Consider the following 19,739-nt stretch of genomic DNA (forward strand, 5'->3'; position numbering starts at 1 on the left):
TGTATGTTCCAGTTTTATGGCTGATGGTCTCCACTTAACCAGCCAACAAGCTCACTTTTGTTTTCAGATTTGAGCCTTTATCTGCCAAAGCCTGTTGCCAGGTGTGTGTATGCATGTGTGTCTCAATGAGTCACTCATCCCTCCCTATGATCATAGCTGAGGTTATATTCTGGGTCAGCGATTCAGATAGAGAGAGGATGTGGAAATTGCTCATTTATGTTAGCCGTGTGTGTTTATGCGTGTCAGAGCCAGGTTTTGTTTGTTTGAGGATGCGCCAGCTGCAACCTCTCCCATGAGCCCCCCCACCCCTGATCCCCTGAAACACCCACTGCTCTCCTCTGAGGTTTAAGTGTGGGTGTGCGGGGAGAGATGGCCATCGATGCTGCTTCTCATAATGCAAGTATGCAAATGAGCATTAGCAAACATTGGCTGCGGGGTCACTGCTATTGCCCCACCCCTCAACTCCATTCGGTTTGTGTGTGTTTTTCAGCGCATGTGCATGTTCTATTTGTCGAAGCAGCTTTTAAGTAGATCAACTCATTAGCATGTTAATTATGTACAGAGCACTAATTGCTGGATTTACCATAGACACGTAATGCGCGGTTAGGGGGCACACACACATACTGTGCATGCTTTCATATGCAGTTTACCTCTAGCGTGCTTACTGCAGCAGAGGTAGACCTCTGCAAAGAAAGCTCTCTTGCGCGCACACACATACACACACACACTCTCTCTCACCGGGTGCTCCCTTGTTGCTGTTTGTGTTGCTGTAAGTCTGGTCTCTGGCACAAACAGTTTCCAGGTTCACTCGTTAATCACTGCCTCTGTGAGATTAGCAGGCTAATTTACTACTGGGTCATCAACAGCCGCCAAAACACAAACGCACACAGCAGCTTAGCACAGCCTCGTTCACAAATCAAGTGCCAGTTGTACTTCCTCCAAATGATACTGCAGTGAACACACACTAATAAACACGAGGGAAAAAGATGGCTGCTGGTATTCTAACATCTGTCATGTGTTTATGATTTGTTAGTAGGACATTTGGGTGCGTTTAGTTGGCTGGTTGTTGAGGGTTGGTCAACTAATCTGGTGTGCAGATAAAATTTTGACAAAGTTGTCCAGTTTGCTGTGCGTAAAGTAGATTGGTGTAATTGTAACAGATGGCTTAACTCTACTTAAAATTGATAGATGAGTAACAACCTAATAATAAAGCTTATTCAGGACACTCTTGTGAATAATCACTATTTTATTAACTTTATTTTACTTTGGCAACTGAGTTATCTTAGTTACATTTTTAAATCCTATTTTAAAACAGCAAATTTCTTAAATTAGTCTTTGTGAAAGTGCAATGGTGGTTCTTGTAGTTCCAGCAGTGGTTCAGTCAAGCTTCAGTACTGCAACACTTGACTTTTGCACGCCGGATGAATCTGTCTCTTTGCCCTCTTCTCTTTTTTATCTTTTATCTTCACTTATTCGTCTCCACCTCTTCATTCCGTCAGTCAGCGGACAAACAGTCGGAAGGAGGAGGAGGAGGAGAAGGGATGAAGGGAAGCGATAAAAGAGGACAAAGCAGGCATCACTCCCGCCTGCACCCATCTCATCGCAGCGTCAGCGCTAATGACTTAATGAACACTTCTCCGCCAGATTAGCCCTTGACAGCCCATCATATGCGCCGCCCCGTTAGCCGTCATGCCTGTCCGCTTTGTATTGTGTCTGCTAACCTGCTACTACGCTAGCTGGCAGCTAGCTCACATTGCCACATCCTCGTGGAAGTGATTAGCGACAGTAAATGCTAATGAGTCCAGCAAAATGAAGAGCTGGCAGGACGTGGATGATAAGACGGCAGCCACGATGATGGAATATGAGGAGGAGGGTAGAGCTGAAAAGAGACGAGTGGCTCAGAGAAAAACGCCTCATTCACTCCCACTCCTTAGGAATAAAAGGAAGAAGGAAATCCCATGTAGAGAAATCGAAGCAGCCGGAGTTGAATAGTGGAAGAACGTGAAAAGACTTGCTAAAAGATGCATGTTTATCTCTTAACATGGTTGATACTAAATTAAGCTCATGTTAAAGTTGGTCTAATGAATATTTTTGACATATTTATCCTTTTAAGCCAACTGTTTTCTGATTGGCTGCCCCTCATAAACATAACAGCAGGTGGGTGCTCACAGCCAGGGCAGTGTGCATGAGATGGCCATGTAAGGACGTTGCCTCTGATTGATGTGCAGAATCAGAAAAACAGAATCTGAGCAGAACAGTCTGAATATGGGCTTTGGCTTATAAGGTTTAAGTGCACATACATTTATTTAATTATTTAGTGGCTCCATAATATAATGATTTACATAGCTGTTTGGTAACCAAAATGTTGCCAGTAGCTGGAGGCATGAGTCTCCCTTGGGGCTGCATCGGTGTGAGCTACCCACCGTGGCTCTTTCCCTGTGACAAGGGAATATAATAAACCCACTGGCAAATGGATAAAGTTAGAAATTATTATTCCCAGTAGCTTATATATAAAAGCTGAAAATTTGTGAATACTCTGCATTTTAAACTGGCCATTAAATAACAAGTTTGGAACATCAGCTAAATTATCTGTTCAGCCAAAATGGTGATGGGAATGATTCAGATTAACACAACGTTACACGCACAGTTTCACTCATGTGGGGGGTGAACATTACTAGCATAAGTGCCTTTCTTGAATACATGTAGTGGTGTCATGATCAGTTTCATTTGTGTTTCAAGACACAGACACCTCGTTTTCCCTCACGCGAGGACAGTGGCTTGATAACAGGCCTGCTCATCTCCTCCGAACAAAAGGGGGAGGAGGGGTGACGGAAATGGAGAGGGAGGTAAAGAAGGGGGAGTAAGATGAGGCAAAATGAGCTTCCTTGTCTAATCCTTCAGGTTTCTATGGAGCAAAGCGCTCGTTATTTTTTCAGGGCTTAATTGGCTGGAAAGTGGCTGACATGCAAAGTTGGGGACATTAACAGGGCTGTGCGCTGCAGTAAATGGCAATGCAAAGTGACAGTTAAATTGTACCTAGGGGAAATTATCCATCTTTCGACATCTTTAGCTCTTTTTTTGGGGGGGGGGTAGCAGGCGGAGAGAGGGGAGGAAGGCAGAAGGGGTATAATTGCAACACCAGGCCCCATTTCTCTCTCTCTTTCTCTCTCATTAGAAAAGAGGGATTATATGTAGTTATGGAGTTGCTTGATGGAGGGATGAATGAAGTGGACAGATAGTTGAGATGATGAAACAAATGAGGAATGAAATGGCCTTGTGCACCACACCATAATAGTTAAAGTAATTGTATGTATATGATACGTCAACTACAAAGAGCATACTGTACTTTTTTCCCCATCCCTCTCTCATTTTGGGGACTAAACTGCACACCAACGCCTCCCCTTCTGGTCTCCTCCCATCTCCACACTCTTTCTCTCATTTTCAAAAATCTCTTAGTCTCTCTTCTGCGTTGTTCAATCAGACTGTTGTGCATTTGAACAGCCTCTTGACTGCCGCTGCTGAATAATGTTGTCCCTCTTCATTTCAATTAGTGGACCTCTTTGCCTTCCAACCCTAATCACTCCATCCCTCCTCCCTCCATCACTCTCTTCTGCTGCTGCTGGCTCACAGAAGCTGAACTCAAGGTCACATCATTTTCGGTCCTTTTTTTCCCTCTAAAGTTGTTGGTCTTTTTGGACATATTTCACATATCTGCTTGTTTAATTGATTAGATGAGAGGGAAAAAAAACACTGCAAAAACTATACCTGTCCATTCTGTCTAACACTGTCTTTTTCTCTGCCCCTTGCCTCACTTGTGGGCGCCTTATATGCTTTGACCTCTGTGTGATTGACATGGTAATTACCCAATCAACAGATTGATGGCAGTGCTGTCACAATAGAGGGGATTGATGTGGTCTCTCCCACTCCCCCTTCTCTTAGCTTCTTGCTCTCTTACTTCCTTTACCCATCTCTGCCTCTCTACTTCTCTCGTTATCACTCCTTCAGGTGCACTCATCCTCCTTCTGCATGCTCTTTTGTTTGTTGGAAGGCGTGAAAGTAGAAGGTTAGACTGAGGGGGGTGACATGAGATGAAGCTGTGGTGATGATGCTGGGGGGGTGGGGGGGACTAATTTTGTTGCCATATTTCTGCTAAATTGCTCAGCTGGGGGGTGAGGTCATCGGAGGAGTGTGAGAGATGACAGCATGGAGAAAAAAAAGATGGTGTGGAGGAAGAGAGACGGAAGGATAAAAAGAAGAACAGGAAGGTTAGAAGAAAAGGGAAATGAGGAGAAGAGAAAATGAGGGGAAGGTTAAAGGGCGTTGAAGAGGACAAAAGGAAGAGCAAGAGAAGTTTGAAGGCGCGAGAGGAGCAGAGCAGAGAGGGTAAAGATCAATGGAGTCCTTTTATCTGTTGCATTGCTTCCCCTCTAAAAGCCTGTCCAGAGAGACATTAGCCCCTCACAGATAGGTGTGTGAGAGCGTGCCTGATTGTGTGAGAATGATGTATTGGGGCCAAAAGGCTTCATCGCCCACAGTTGTGCTGTCATGAATTCAAAGGCCTGTATTGTTGGGGTGGGTCATAGTGCTTGAATGGGGGGTCACAGGGTTAACACCCCATGATACGCTCTTCTATTCTCTACTGACACAATCCTGTACATGACTGATTGCACAGACCTGGCATCTAACTCGCTCTCTGCTCTCTCTCTCTCTGTCTGTATCTGCAGTAAGGACGTGTCCGGAGCTCTCGAAGCGGCCCTCGAGTGTCAGAAGCGCTACAACCACCTGCCTCGCATCCACGACATTATTGTTGCTCTGGTGGAGAAAGGAGAGACTGAGTTGCTGCAGAAAGGTTACACACTTTGTACATAGTCATCACATCCTGTCCTTCAGCTACCTTTTCCCACATCCAGTAACCCATCTATCATCAGTTTATGTTAAAAAAAATACTAATGGGCAATTTATTTATTTATTTTTCCTTAATATTGTAAAGTCTATTAGAGAATCTGACAATCCCCTAGAAGGAAGCATTTGTCAAGGACTAATTTTTAACAGGAAGAAACCTCCAACAGAACCATACCCACTATAAAATATGGATGTTGCTATTGTCATATCACCCATAGGTCCTTTTTTAACCTACCAATGGGTGTGACTTGTATTTTGACCAACGATTTGTCGATCAGACGTTGTTAGCCAATGAGCATACCTGAAATAATCCTTCTTTCTGAAACATACTAACTGAAATATACACATTAGACTTTGTTTTATTTCGTTTGACCCAAAATTAGCGACTGAGCTCATAAACTAAACTGGAAAGTGTTTATAGATGTCTGGGAAAACAGCTGCTTTAATGAAAATTTAGGGCACTTCCTGTATTGTTTTTACATTTCAGGCCAGGAAGCTTGATCCAACCTTTACACCACCTGTGGTCTGAACAGGGCTTATGGAAGGGCAGCCATATGCTATAGCTGGGGTTTAGGCAAGAGGAAAAAAAACATAACTACAGGATCATTCAGGTTGTTTGATTGAGCCCAAATCAAATATTTAGTGGTTCCACATCCTCTAAGGACGAGAAGATTTTAAATTTTCTTTGTTCATATTTATTAGTTATCTAGTCACAACTTTTGACTGATTTTTTTTATTTTTTTTATTTTTTAAAGATGTGACATTAAGGATTGAAAGAAAAGAACGCTTCATTTATAAATCATAAAAATGCTTTCATAGCATTTATGTTTGGTCATGTAAACAAGAATAGTTCTGGTGGGATTTTAAACATTTTTCATTAACCTACAGATTAGGAGTGACAAAAGACAGTTTAATCTGAACTGTGGACCAGGATTCCCCAGAGTTCAGAAGTTCAGAATAGCTGTGTACTCTCTCACTGCGTCTCACAGCTGTAATCCAAATTTTTTTACTCCCACTCCAGCTTAGCGTGATCCATCTTTGTTTCCTCTGATTGACTCCAACCTTTTGTTATTCATTTGGGTCTTTGTGTGTGGGGAGGAGCTATTCCAAAGTGCTCATTCAGTGTTTGCGTTAAACGCACACGTAACAAGTGCCAACAATCCCAAGAGAGCATAAGAGGACCAGAGAGTGAGAAAGGTTCAGACCAGGGTCACGGTGAAGCATGTCAGCCAGTCACATTTAGAACAGTCTCCCTGTATGTCGACAGCGACGCGGTGAAAAGGTCAAGTTCGGTGTGCCGCCGGGGCAAGTGGCTCTGGAGTACGTAAAGGTTGAAACCGTACAGTGGAGCACCTCTCCACTTCCTTCCCTCCCCTCTGTCCCCTTTCATTCCCCCAACATGCCAAAAGGTGACAAACCCTCACAGTTAGTCGCTGCACCCTTAAATCCAAAGTAACTCTGATTAAAGTGCTGAAAGAGGCCAGCATGTAAAGCAGTGTCAACTTACGAATAACAAATTACGCTGCCTCTCACTCCATCATATAAAGCGTCAGAGAGGATGACTTGTGACATAAACCTTGAGTCACACTCGCACTCGCTGCATCGTGAGTACCCCTGTGGACCCATGCTGATGCAGTGCGTGGATAGTCTGAAAATTCACCTTAAAAATACACCTTTTAAAATAAAACAGAAGAAAAGCTTCCAGCAGACTGGCCTTCAGCTGTCCAAAACACACTAAAAGCATGACACAGCTTGTCAAAATCTTCACTCACATGTGTGACCTTGGTTTGGTTTCAAGCACCAACAGAAAAATAAAGTATAGGGTTTTCAGAGGGTCTGGCAATTATAGCAACTACTGAGCTATTTTCAGATAAGAAGAGGACAGAAAACATGCTTTTAACCTGGAAGTTTCTACAGGATCCTGCTGGTGTGGTTCAGTCTTGGGAAGATAGGATTTGCACATAGAAAATGCTTCATCATTTAGTCCAGTCAGAAACTCTGAAAACTTGTTCACATTAGAGCCAATCAGTGAAATATTTCCAGCTTTAAATGAGTGCAAATGAAGGGAGTAGGATTATTCTTTTTTTTTTTCTGTTTGCTGAATATGCAGATTCATTTGGGTTACTGAAAGTTTGCAGGGTGTGTGTTTGTTTGTGTGTGTGGTACCTGTTCTGAAGCTGCTGGATGGAGATAGTACGTAACGCTGAGCAGAGCGTTTTAGCAAGTTCACTGGGGGAGCTTAGGCTTTCATTCAGGACCTGTGTTTGTTTGAGAGCTGTCTTGATAGGGCTGCTTTGTGAGTGGGACATTGTGCCAAATAATGGAATCAGAAGGAAATGATGAAGTGTGTGGTGGGTTTGTTTACCTTACGGGTGTTTTTATTCATGACCTTTCTCTGCTCCCTTTCCTCGCCTGTCTGTCTTTCTCTTCAGCCATGGACTTTGTGAGCCAGGAGCGAGGAGAGATGACCATGCTGTATGACCTGTTGTTCGGATTCCTGCAGACGGGCCGCTACCGCGAGGCACGGAAGATCATCGAGGTAACATTGTGTCTTTATTGGAAGGTTTTGTTTTTGTTAGACTGGAGATCTGATCAGAGTGCAAAGAAAATTAGTTTCTTAGTCTTGGAAAATCTAGCTGATGAAAAATTGTTCTCCGGTGTGCATGGCCGTCATAAGCCGCACAGGACATGTAGGATGGAATTGCCAACCCTCTTTTTGTTATTGTAAATCATCTGACCTGAATATTCGATGAATATTTATATCTTTGTCATCTTAAGTCCTGCTTTAAAATCTGTGTAGATTAGTGTGAGAAAGAGAGAGGCAAAGCGGGCAGATAAGAAGCGATTTTCACATAAATGGAAGAGGGGTTGGGAATGGACAACAAGATAGAGAGATTGATGAGCAGATGAATAGAGGGATGAGCCTGACAACAGAGGAACAGAAACAAGGCCGATCAGAATGAGAACAAAACAGTAAAAAATATCTTAACTCCCTCGCCCTGACCTTGCTCTCTCTCTCTCTCTCTCGTGTCCTGGCGTGCACTGAAATGGGGATTTGTCCCTCTTGAGGATTTTCAAACCCTCTTAAATATTATCGGCGTGTTATTGTGGCTCTCGCTAGATTGTATGACTGTTATCCTACTTATAATAGCGAGTCAGCTACGTGCTACATGTGTGAGATTGCTGATGCCTTGTAAATAGATGTACAGTTGACCTCGTCATGGAAAAAATAGCTCAGATTTGAATCCTACTGAAATGTTGTAGCACAGTACATACAAAAATCCCCAGACATCTTGCAACTAAAAAAAAAATGCAGGAATATTGATTTAAAAGAAGTCCAGCAAGCCTATTTCCATGACTACTGGAAATCAAACCGTACAAAATGTTAGTGGACAATGGCTGCTTTTTAACCAGAGTGTGTATTTACTACTTCCACAAAGTATCACATCACATTTCCTTATCTGTTTTTCTGGAGAAAGTTATCACTTTTCTTCAGATGTAGGATTTTCCTCACTTTACTATAGTCGGTGTTGATTACATCGAAACTCCCTGGACTCCACCCTTCATTCGGTCTCCACCATTTATTTCGGGGATTATTGCCATGACAGAAGTAGACATCCCCGGCCTCAGTAAGCTATTGATTATTTCTATCAGAGGTGGGAATTGAAGATCCACGGAACAGGGCCTCTGCCAGACACTTCCATTGCACCCTTGCTATATGTTTGGGCATGCCAGGCCTATCCAGCCACTCAATCCAGCGCACCACCAGGTGGTGACCAGTTGACAGCTAAGCTTCACTCTCCATCTCATTATCTAACATAGATCTGATACTGCAATTACAAAATCAACCATCAACCTGCAGCCTAGGGTGTGCTGGTAGATATGTATCTGTGAACACCTTAAAGCAGCGATTATACTTTTCACGAGTCCATCAGCGTTCGCTTGGGTCCCAGTAATGTAAATTCCATTGCCAGATGGTTTGCGTGAGGGCCTGCGGTGGACTTACAAGAATATGTCAGGAATGACTGCTCGGCCACTGGGTCTCCAGTTGTCGGGATCCTGGTCTGCAACAGAGTATAATGTGGGCTTTATGCTTAAATATGGAGTTCATGGATGGAGTTTGCTGTGAATTGCTCAGTGGCCAATAACAAAACACCGTTTGGGTTCATGCACCAAACTGGGAGGGCATAAAAGTTTGTTAAATAGGGAAGAACAGAACTGAAACTAACTGTTAAAATGCTTCCTATAGCAGAAGACAGCTGGAGGGTCTGGTTAATCCTCTCTGGGTTAAATACTACCAGCAACAGTGTTTCAAGTTACATGTAGGTGCTTCAAAACTGCATTCACAACTTGGGATAAAATGCTAAAGTTCCCCAGTTTTAGAATTAACAGCTATTCTTTCCTGTCTTTTAGAGTCTAATCAGGAGGAAACAAACAAGAAATGCAGAGTTGATATATTTCAAAAGCCAGGATTCACTTAACCTTCACAGACTTTTAGAACAGTCTAAACACAAAGTTCACTTTTGAACTCCCCCTTATTATACTTGCATGGCGATGGACCCACTGCTGAGGTGATAAACTACAATTGAATCATATCTTTGACTCAAATATGCATACACACACTCAGATGCACAAATACCTTTTCCCCTGTGAGAGCGTCAAGTGGCAGTCCAGAGTGGTGTCTCTCTTTAGGCTGTGTTTGGTATAATTGGCAGCTGATTAATCACAGCTAATTAAATGTAATGATAGAGAAAGGTGGCCAATTTTGTGCTAAATGGTCATGGTTAGATAGGGGATTGTCAGGTGGCCAGGCCTATTATTGTGTGTGTTATGGTCAAGGTTAGGTAGTATTGCTAAAGAGTGGTAAGCCATTATGTGTTTTTGTGTTAGGGAGAGGGGTTTGCCTCTGCGTGTGTGTATTTGTGTGTGTGGGGGGCTAAGTGGCCAGGTGATTAGTGGAATTAGGACATTAGGAATTGAGATGGAGAGGGTTTGTTAAGTGGAGGTGAGGAAAGGTCGACTTCAGCGCTTTCTTTTTGTCTATGCACGTAAGTAGGTGAGAGAAACCTGTGAAGATGCTTTGGCAACTAAAGGCTACGCAAGACACCGAACAAGGTGGCAACAGGAACTCCAGTATAGTTTTATTTGAGCTGTTTGACATGTTTCCATGATCTCTGAGTGACTTTTTGTTTTTTTGGGGGGTGGGGTTTGTTTCAAACTTGAATTCTTTTCATGTAACCATGCGTGTGTGTAAACTATGTGCCTTCTTATTTCTGAGGATTTTGTTTTTGGCCCAGATTAGGGAGATTTGTCCTGATGGATTCAAAATCCCAAACATATTCGTGTGTGTGTGTGTGTGTGTGTGTGTGTGTGAGCAGTTGTGGTGCTTTGAGCCCTCAAGACTTTACCAAGTAAAAGGAATCGGAGGCAAAGAGATGGAGCACTTGCACTGGGCCTTAGTCTCTAAGAAGATTAGACAGACTGAGAGAGAGTGAGTGCAACACATTTTAATTTGTCCCTTTGGCTGGTTGGGTAAGAACATAATGCCTTTGCCTGGGACAGCTAGAGGGATGGAGAGGAGGAGCAGGAGAGATTTGGAGAAAGAGGGAGGGATTGAGAGAAGTGGGGATTGAAAGAGGAAAGCATGGCAGTGAGGGATGGTCAGGGGAAGGGATGAAGCCGGTCTTTCCTTTTACTCTCCCCTCTCTCACAGTATGATGGGCTCCCATCAAAGAGGCCAGCAGGGATTGAGCGCTGTTGATCCTCATTCAGATTAACTTCCTGCCAGATCAGTCTGTGTCCTTTTTTTTTTCTTTTTCTCCTTAGCCAGATTACCAGGAAGACAGGCAGAGTGAGGTTTCTCAATCCTAGTCTTATTCAGATTGTATCAAAGCCCCCAGGAGACAGATGAAATCCTGATCACTGTTATTCCATGATAATCATCTAGTCACTCCTCATATCAGACTAAATCATAGCTACATGAGCCTGCAGATCAATCTATGTCAGCCTTTATTGACAGCCCACACACTCTGTCTGTCTGCATCTCACTGGTGTCCTAAAAATCTGAGCAAATCTCCTAGCTGTAGCTGCCGGGGCCTCAGATTCTCTGCATTTGAAATCATAATTTTATTGTTGAAGTTGCTTTTTTTTAAATGCCCTTTTCAAGAGTGTAGTGGGAGATCTTTCTGTAGTATTTCCACAGTTCATATAGGGCAGTTCCAGTGTTGCATTGTGGAGTCATAGAGAAATTAAATTGTTTTCCTTCCAGAATGTATTTTGTTTTCCCCACCTTTAATTTTAGAATTGTCTATACTACAAGGTAGAGTGTAAGTGGCTAACACTGGGTTTTTAAACTCATTATCGGCAAACATTTGCTAGTCTTGCCCCTACGATATACATTGGCTATGGTTTTTTGTATCAATATTGCTCTAAAATGTGCTCAACTTTTGTAATGTTTTGTAATAATCCTCTTTGTTTGGGTTGCCTCTGAGTTTTCTGCCTTCATTTATTCCCAGACTCTGTTATTCTGAGATACAGTAGCATATTTTGTATGACTTCCTGTACTTTGTGGAGCTGAACATGTGTTTTTTATGAATCTGGCTGTATGTTTGGAGTGTAGAAGAAATTTCAGATCAGTTAGATGCTTCTATGTTGTTACTGGATTATAAACAAAAATCTGAAGTCTGTAAATCTTTGCACAGCACTGCAAATTTGTATAATCTGAGTTTTAGATAACTGGTTAATGAAAAAGTAATTTAAACTGTAAATTGGAAAAAGTACTTTGCAAACTTCTAATGGACATATTCTCTACATTGTGAAACTAAATGATTTGTCAGCTCTAATTAAAAGAAAAAAGAGATAAATTGAGAATGAAAATAATTTCCTCAGATGTAGCTTTGCTAAATGCATGTGTCCCACTCCTGAACACATTATATATCAGCTCTGTTTTCTTTGTAGCAGTAAATTGCCCTTTAGCTTTTATGTATTGATAATCTGCACGGCCAAACAAATTATCAAACACATTATCTTTAGAAATAGAGTGACTGAAGATACATCATTGATGATATTGTAAAACCACTGCACTTACATGAAGTGCAAAGCCTCCTGCCAGCAGACACATTTAATTTTTAAAATCTGTTGTATATCAGCTCGTGATTAGTCTACACCAATAAATGCTAATATTTAAGGACTCTTTATTCTGGGGTTCGGGTGGATCAGTGTTATGTTAAGGATAATGCTTTAATGGTTTTGTATTATATTAATCTCCACCCTATGTTGTGCTCAGTGAAGTAATGTTTTTTTTCCATTTGTCCTTTAATCTCAATTAGGGCTGCCACAAACGATTATTTTGATAGTCGACTAGTCACCGATTATTTTTGCGATTAGTCGACTAATCAGATCATGCATCCATTGGACGTAAAATGTACACCTGAAAATATGTTAAACGTTTATTTTGTGACCCAGAAAGAATAATAATTGTAATATTAAAACTAACTAGCTGCCGCCATTGTTGACAACTGCGCTGGGCCGCGCTATGAATTCTGGAACACAGTTTCTTCTTCTTCGGGGTTTAACGGCAGCTGGCATCCTTGTACATGCAGTGCTGCCATCTTCTGTTTCAGTCCGTTATTACACTCTTAAATACTACTACTTATTCCTGCGTCTTTTGGGATCTTACAAAGCTTCAAACGACGCGTCGACTATTAAATTAGTCGTCGACGATTTTAATAGTCGACGTAATCGTGACTAGTCGACTAATCGTGGCAGCCCTAATCTCAATGACACTTTTTACTTTGAGAGATAAAAATTCCTTTCTTAAGGGAGACCTGGTTAAGGGCAGCAGAAATTGCAGCAAATATAAATAGAAGTAAAGAAACAAACACAATTGGCATGAAGTACAGACATTGTAGTACTACTAACAACAACAACGACAACGACAAAATATGAGCCTGATGTTGGAAGATGTTATTAATTGGGATGAAGTAAAAAAAAAATGAATAAATTTTGAAGCATATCTTGTTATCTTGTTGCTACGCAGCATCTGACCAGTTATTTGACATCTGAGAGATGTGAGGAACAATTTACTGAAGCTGCTATTTATCAATTAATCAACTGATTTCTTATGTCTGTTTTCTTTTTTCTAGACCCCCGGGCTGAGGGCAAAGCCTGGACGCTTGCAGTGGTATGCAGAGAAATGCATTTTAAATAACCAGGTAGGTAACACAAACACACACACAGGCCTAAAATTACCAAAGCCACACAAAGAAGAAGAAGAAAAGAATGTAAATGCAGGAAAAAAAATCAAAGTTGAACTTTATATTCTGTCTGTGTGTACAGATGGAGGCCTTGGAGCAGATGGTGGACATGACAGCCAAGCTGTTTGAGTGCGACAGAGATGAGATGTACAATTATCTCCTCCGGCTCTGCAGTAAGTCTTTTCCTTTCATTTGTCTGTGTGCTCTTTTATTTTGTTTCTCTGTTTGTGGGTGTTTGTGGGTTTGACCTACAAACTGCCCCCCCTCCCTGACCTCATCTTCAGTTGTGACTTTTCACCTCTGGGTGTGCCTCCTGAGCTCATTCCCAGACCTTGAGTGTGCAGCAGAATGGGATCAGTCAGAAGTCAGCAGAAGACATGGTGTGATTGCTGCACTGGAGAGCAGAACAGATAACGCTTGTGATTGGAGTGTTAAAGCTGATTGTCGACCCATTACCCTTCCCTACACACACACACACACACACACACACACACACACACCACTAGCTGGTGTGTTTGATAAATTACAGCATAGTTGAGGGTCAGTCTGTTGATCAGATTAGTGCTTTGATTGCCTTCTCTCAGCATGGAGCGCTTTGTCAGAAATTGCTCTCTTGAGCATGCTGGGTAGTGAGCTGACTATACAGGCTCACAGGTCTGTGTGTCATGGCTTCCAATAACAAATCATAAACATTTTCTCATTCCCACTGCTTTGTTTCTGGTTGCTTTCAGAGGAGACCAACAACTGGCAGAAGGCAGAAGCCATGTGGACGAAGATGCAGGAGGAGAACGTCATTCCCAGGGAGAGGACTCTGCGTTTACTGGCAGACATCCTGAAGAGTAATGGCCAGGAGGTACCCTTCGAAGTACCTGAGGTAAAGTCCCAGCTTACAATAAAATGAAAATCCCAATAATGCTCAGTTGGCAGGTCTGATATTAGAAAGATGATTGCCAAGAGCAGGGAAGGCAAACCTAAAAGCAAAGGCAAGAAGAAAGAGCTGTGAAGGAGGCTAAAGGTGCCTAATGGTAAAACTCAACATAGTGGGCCTGTTCATAGATTTGTGTCCTTAAGTCTTTAATCATGGCAGTCAGTTTCATTAATTGAAGTAATTGATTGTTAGGTAATATTTCATTTTTCTGGAATTTTTATTGTCTAAAATGCAATTTAATGATGTGAAGTTGTTGCTATTTTGAGATATTATATTAAGTCATTGTTTAATCAATAATTAACAGATAATTGAGGCGTTCCCCAAGGCTCTGTCCTAGGCCCACTTGTGTTTTGAATATACATGCTTCCTCTCAGCCAGATCATTCATAGCTTTAATATTGCCCATTCAGTTTTGCTCATAACACAGTATTAAATCTCTCTCTGCTGTGCAACACCAGTAGCCTTGACAATCTATTGACCTTTCTAAAAGACATCAAATCCTGGCTAACTCAGAACCTTCCAAAGTTCATTGATAATAACTTTTATATATTACCTATTGGTCTGAAAGAATTCCACTTCTCTAGCCTACACTAAGTGTAGCTTACCTAAAATGTCAAGCATTCAGCTCCTAACCTGGCAGGGATTTTTGGATACTGAGCTCTGTTTTGATGCTCAAACAGGAGGAACAGCCTGACGATTGAGATCAGAATGACAATTTCTTTTAATCTTATAATTCTTGTCTTTAAAATATTTTTTTTTAACTCTAACACTTTTGTGACTGTTTAACAGACGGCACTGTTGATTTTTAGTTTTCCTGTATTTCTTATTTTGTGCCTTGTTAGTGTTTTGTTAGTTTGTTTTTGTTTTTATAGTAATCAATACTAAGGCTTGCTCAGCCCTCTTTGATGGTTTATACCTAAAATTGCGTGGTAATAACACAATAATTATGTGTGCCTATGCCAAGAGGCACACATATTACTATTCGTCGGATTTATTATTCTTATTATGTGTGCCTATGCCAAGAGGCACACATATTACTATTCGTCGGATTTATTATTCTTATTATTATTATTATTATTATTCTCCATCTTCCGCCTAAATTTCGGCACGTATCACGCCCCGCAGTTTTGAGAAAAGCTTCATATATGTTACCTCATTTTGTGCGGCTGGATCTGGAATGGTGTGCTATGACTTTTGGTGTTTATGACTATTATAGTTTTTAAAATATTAATATTTTAGTGAAAATTTTCCCGCGCTCCTCTGCCAAACAGTTTTGACAATAGGGGTACATATGTTACATCATTTTGTGCGGCTGGAGCTGGGCTAGTATGGTGTGACTTTTGGTGTTCATAACTTTTATAGTTTTTGAAATATTTAGATTTTAGTGCAAATTTAGGCCAATTTCTAGGCTCCTGAGAAAGATTCTGCTTTTGGCACCATAGAAACAGACTTCATTTGTGGTGGGTTGGCTCTCTCTAGTGGTATACCGGGAGTAGTACGGCCTAAAGGGTGCCATGCTTGGTGAAAACTACATATCCCACAATTCATAGCATGCCTCTACCGAGTCAAACAATGGCGGACACCACTTCGTTTTATATGTCTTTTATTCGTGTTTCTAGGTCACAAAATACACTTTTAAGATATTTTCAGGCGAGAATGTAGGTGTTTAAACTTCAAATATCTGCTCGTTTTATCAAGACATCCCATATTAGCGACAATTCTTTTAAGTGTTGCTGATAGCCGGCTAGCTAGCTAGCGCCGCTAGCTTAGCTAGCTAGCGCCCCTTCGTGAAAAACCACCCAGGCTTGGCTGATAGTGAGGTGGCTAAAATTTGTTTAATCGCCCGATCGCTCGGCAAGGGTCTGTGTCTTAGCTGGACTTATTTTTCGTTTATGTGGGCCGATGATGCTGGTCGATGTGGAAAAAATAACTGAGTTGTTTGGTGGTGGAGCTACAACAGAGGGCAGCTATCCACCGGTGTGTGACAGAAAGGACATGCCGCCAACGAGACATACGAGGCCGGGCAGGCGATTGCTAACGCGGTGGTCAATCATGGATCAGGGAAAGCGAAGGCAGGAGCGTGAGGTGAACTGAATTTCAGGTAAGTTGTTATGAACTGCACTCTATTTCGGTCAGATATAAACCGAGTTTAGGTGTAGTTTATTTTCGTTGTGCTGACTTTTTCAATCACTTACAATAACTCGTACTGCGTTCTAGCTAGCACGACAGAGTTTCTATACAGCTGTGTGCGCATGGTGAACTTTATGACAGCCTCCCCTGTCATTCTCTCGCCTGTTGAAACTTCAGTCATGAAACTGATCAATGATCGGCGTTTCTCTCTTGTTTGTTTATCGCGCAAAACAACAGCAGCACCTTTAAGCTTGATCAGCTGTTGTTAGAATTCATTTGCTTTTAATTTCTGGTATCAGCTGATGTTTGCTGGAGCTACAGCTGTAAAAACGGCAGATGTCCTTACTGAATCATCAGAGCTGAACTGGTGATGGAGAAACAGGTTTACCCTTTAGGTGACATGAATAAGTTGAAGGGAAGTTATGAACTATTTTTGAGAGACAAATACAGGGAGTGCAGAATTATTAGGCAAGTTGTATTTTTGAGGAATAATTTTATTATTGAACAACAACCATGTTCTCAATGAACCCAAAAAACTCATTAATACCAAAGCTGAATGTTTTTGGAAGTAGTTTTTAGTTTTAGCTATTTTAGGGGGATATCTGTGTGTGCAGGTGACTATTACTGTGCATAATTATTAGGCAACTTAACAAAAAACAAATATATACCCATTTCAATTATTTATTTTTACCAGTGAAACCAATATAACATCTCCACATTCACAAATATACATTTCTGACATTCAAAAACAAAACCAAAACAAATCAGCGACCAATATAGCCACCTTTCTTTGCAAGGACACTCAAAAGCCTGCCATCCATGGATTCTGTCAGTGTTTTGATCTGTTCACCATCAACATTGCGTGCAGCAGCAACCACAGCCTCCCAGACACTGTTCAGAGAGGTGTACTGTTTTCCCTCCTTGTAAATCTCACATTTGATGATGGACCACAGGTTCTCAATGGGTTCAGATCAGGTGAACAAGGAGGCCATGTCATTAGTTTTTCTTCTTTTATACCCTTTCTTGCCAGCCACGCTGTGGAGTACTTGGACGCGTGTGATGGAGCATTGTCCTGCATGAAAATCATGTTTTTCTTGAAGGATGCAGACTTCTTCCTGTACCACTGCTTGAAGAAGGTGTCTTCCAGAAACTGGCAGTAGGACTGGGAGTTGAGCTTGACTCCATCCTCAACCCGAAAAGGCCCCACAAGCTCATCTTTGATGATACCGGCCCAAACCAGTACTCCACCTCCACCTTGCTGGCGTCTGAGTCGGACTGGAGCTCTCTGCCCTTTACCAATCCAGCCACGGGCCCATCCATCTGGCCCATCAAGACTCACTCTCATTTCATCAGTCCATAAAACCTTAGAAAAATCAGTCTTGAGATATTTCTTGGCCCAGTCTTGACGTTTCAGCTTGTGTGTCTTGTTCAGTGGTGGTCGTCTTTCAGCCTTTCTTACCTTGGCCGTGTCTCTGAGTATTGCACACCTTGTGCTTTTGGGCACTCCAGTGATGTTGCAGCTCTGAAATATGGCCAAACTGGTGGCAAGTGGCATCTTGGCAGCTGCACGCTTGACTTTTCTCAGTTCATGGGCAGTTATTTTGCGCCTTGGTTTTTCCACACGCTTCTTGCGACCCTGTTGACTATTTTGAATGAAACGCTTGATTGTTCGATGGTCACGCTTCAGAAGCTTTGCAATTTTAAGACTGCTGCATCCCTCTGCAAGATATCTCACTATTTTTGACTTTTCTGAGCCTGTCAAGTCCTTCTTTTGACCCATTTTGCCAAAGGAAAGGAGGTTGCCTAATAATTATGCACACCTGATATAGGGTGTTGATGTCATTAGACCACACCCCTTCTCATTACAGAGATGCACATCACCTAATATGCTTAATTGGTAGTAGGCTTTCGAGCCTATACAGCTTGGAGTAAGACAACATGCATGAAGAGGATGATGTGGACAAAATACTCATTTGCCTAATAATTCTGCACTCCCTGTAAACACCAAGCTCCTTTTTTTGTGTAGCTGACAGCTGGTAACTGTGCAGGGGCGGATCTAGCAAAGCTTTTGCCAGGGGGCCAGGTAGGGCATTAACAGAGAAAGGTGGACATAAAGATATACTTTTCTTTCTTACTCTCATATAAAATATTTAGCATTTATTAAATGCTTATCTGAATCTTACAACCAAAGTTTGTATAATAATACACAAGATTGGCTGTAGACCATTGTTCATCATTCAGAACACTGTGTAAAAATAACAAAAAACAAAAAGTGAATGCGAAAGTGCATACATATTTATTTTATGTGTTTGATGTGTGTGTCGGGGCGTGGTCTGCAGTGCCGCTGCAGGGGAGGTGGACCCACGGGTGTAAAGTCTGTGCTCTCTTGGCTGTTTTTTGGGTGTGTGTTGGGCTATGAGTTGAAAAGCTACGGCTGCCTGTGTGGGTACACCAACCATGTGTGAAAAGTGGTCCATAACGTAATGCTTCAAAGCGTGTTCATGCAAACATTGTCGGGGTCTGCCGTGATACAATGGGACTTCTGCTCATGAACCTCTGTGCACAGCGTCTGCAAATCGGGGCTGTACGAAGTCACCTCATCTTTACCCAAAACTGTAAGCTGTCATCTGTGAGGCGCGAGCGGTGTTTGTTTTTATCATAATTCATGGTGGAGAATGGCTGCTCTGCTGAGTTTTGCTCTCTGTAGCCGTATGAATGGCAAACTACACTGATTAGCAGCGGCATAGGCACACATAAAATTTCTTCTGAAATTTTCGCTTTCTAGTTATTATTATTATTATTCTCCATCTTCCGCCTAAATTTCGGCACGTATCACGCCCCGCAGTTTTGAGAAAAGCTTCATATATGTTACCTCATTTTGTGCGGCTGGATCTGGAATGGTGTGCTATGACTTTTGGTGTTTATGACTATTATAGTTTTTTAAATATTAATATTTTAGTGAAAATTTTCCCGCGCTCCTCTGCCAAACAGTTTTGACAATAGGGGTACATATGTTACATCATTTTGTGCGGCTGGAGCTGGGCTAGTATGGTGTGACTTTTGGTGTTTATAACTTTTATAGTTTTTGAAATATTTAGATTTTAGTGCAAATTTAGGCCAATTTCTAGGCTCCTGAGAAAGATTCTGCTTTTGGCACCATAGAAACAGACTTCATTTGTGGTGTGTTGGCTCTCTCTAGTGGTATACCGGGAGTAGTACGGCCTAAAGGGCGCCATGCTTGGTGAAAACTACATATCCCACAATTCATAGCATGCCTCTACCGAGTCAAACAATGGCGGACACCACTTCGTTTTATATGTCTTTTATTCGTGTTTCTAGGTCACAAAATACACTTTTAAGATATTTTCAGGTGAGAATGTAGGTGTGTAAACTTCAAATATCTGCTCGTTTTATCAAGACATCCCATATTAGCGACAATTCTCTTAAGTGTTGCTGATAGCCGGCTAGCTAGCTAGCGCCGCTAGCTTAGCTAGCTAGCGCCCCTTCGTGAAAAACCACCCAGGC

At 41.9% G+C, this 19,739-nt stretch overlaps 1 protein-coding gene across 2 annotated transcripts in view; it reads left to right on the forward strand.

Moving 5' to 3' along the window:
• The window catches only part of lrpprc (leucine-rich pentatricopeptide repeat containing), a 71,292-nt gene that overhangs the window by 24,535 nt on the left and 27,018 nt on the right, over positions 1 to 19,739 (forward strand). For both annotated transcript variants that reach the window (XM_003438436.5, XM_019366532.2), the window contains 5 exons: positions 4,725 to 4,849; positions 7,335 to 7,441; positions 13,047 to 13,115; positions 13,240 to 13,330; positions 13,889 to 14,031. In XM_003438436.5, coding sequence (XP_003438484.4) covers positions 4,725 to 4,849; positions 7,335 to 7,441; positions 13,047 to 13,115; positions 13,240 to 13,330; positions 13,889 to 14,031 — 535 coding nt within the window. The remainder of the gene's footprint in view (positions 1 to 4,724; positions 4,850 to 7,334; positions 7,442 to 13,046; positions 13,116 to 13,239; positions 13,331 to 13,888; positions 14,032 to 19,739) is intronic.

This window comes from Oreochromis niloticus, linkage group LG13 (genome assembly GCF_001858045.2).
Source record: "Oreochromis niloticus isolate F11D_XX linkage group LG13, O_niloticus_UMD_NMBU, whole genome shotgun sequence".
Lineage (NCBI taxonomy): Eukaryota > Metazoa > Chordata > Actinopteri > Cichliformes > Cichlidae > Oreochromis > Oreochromis niloticus.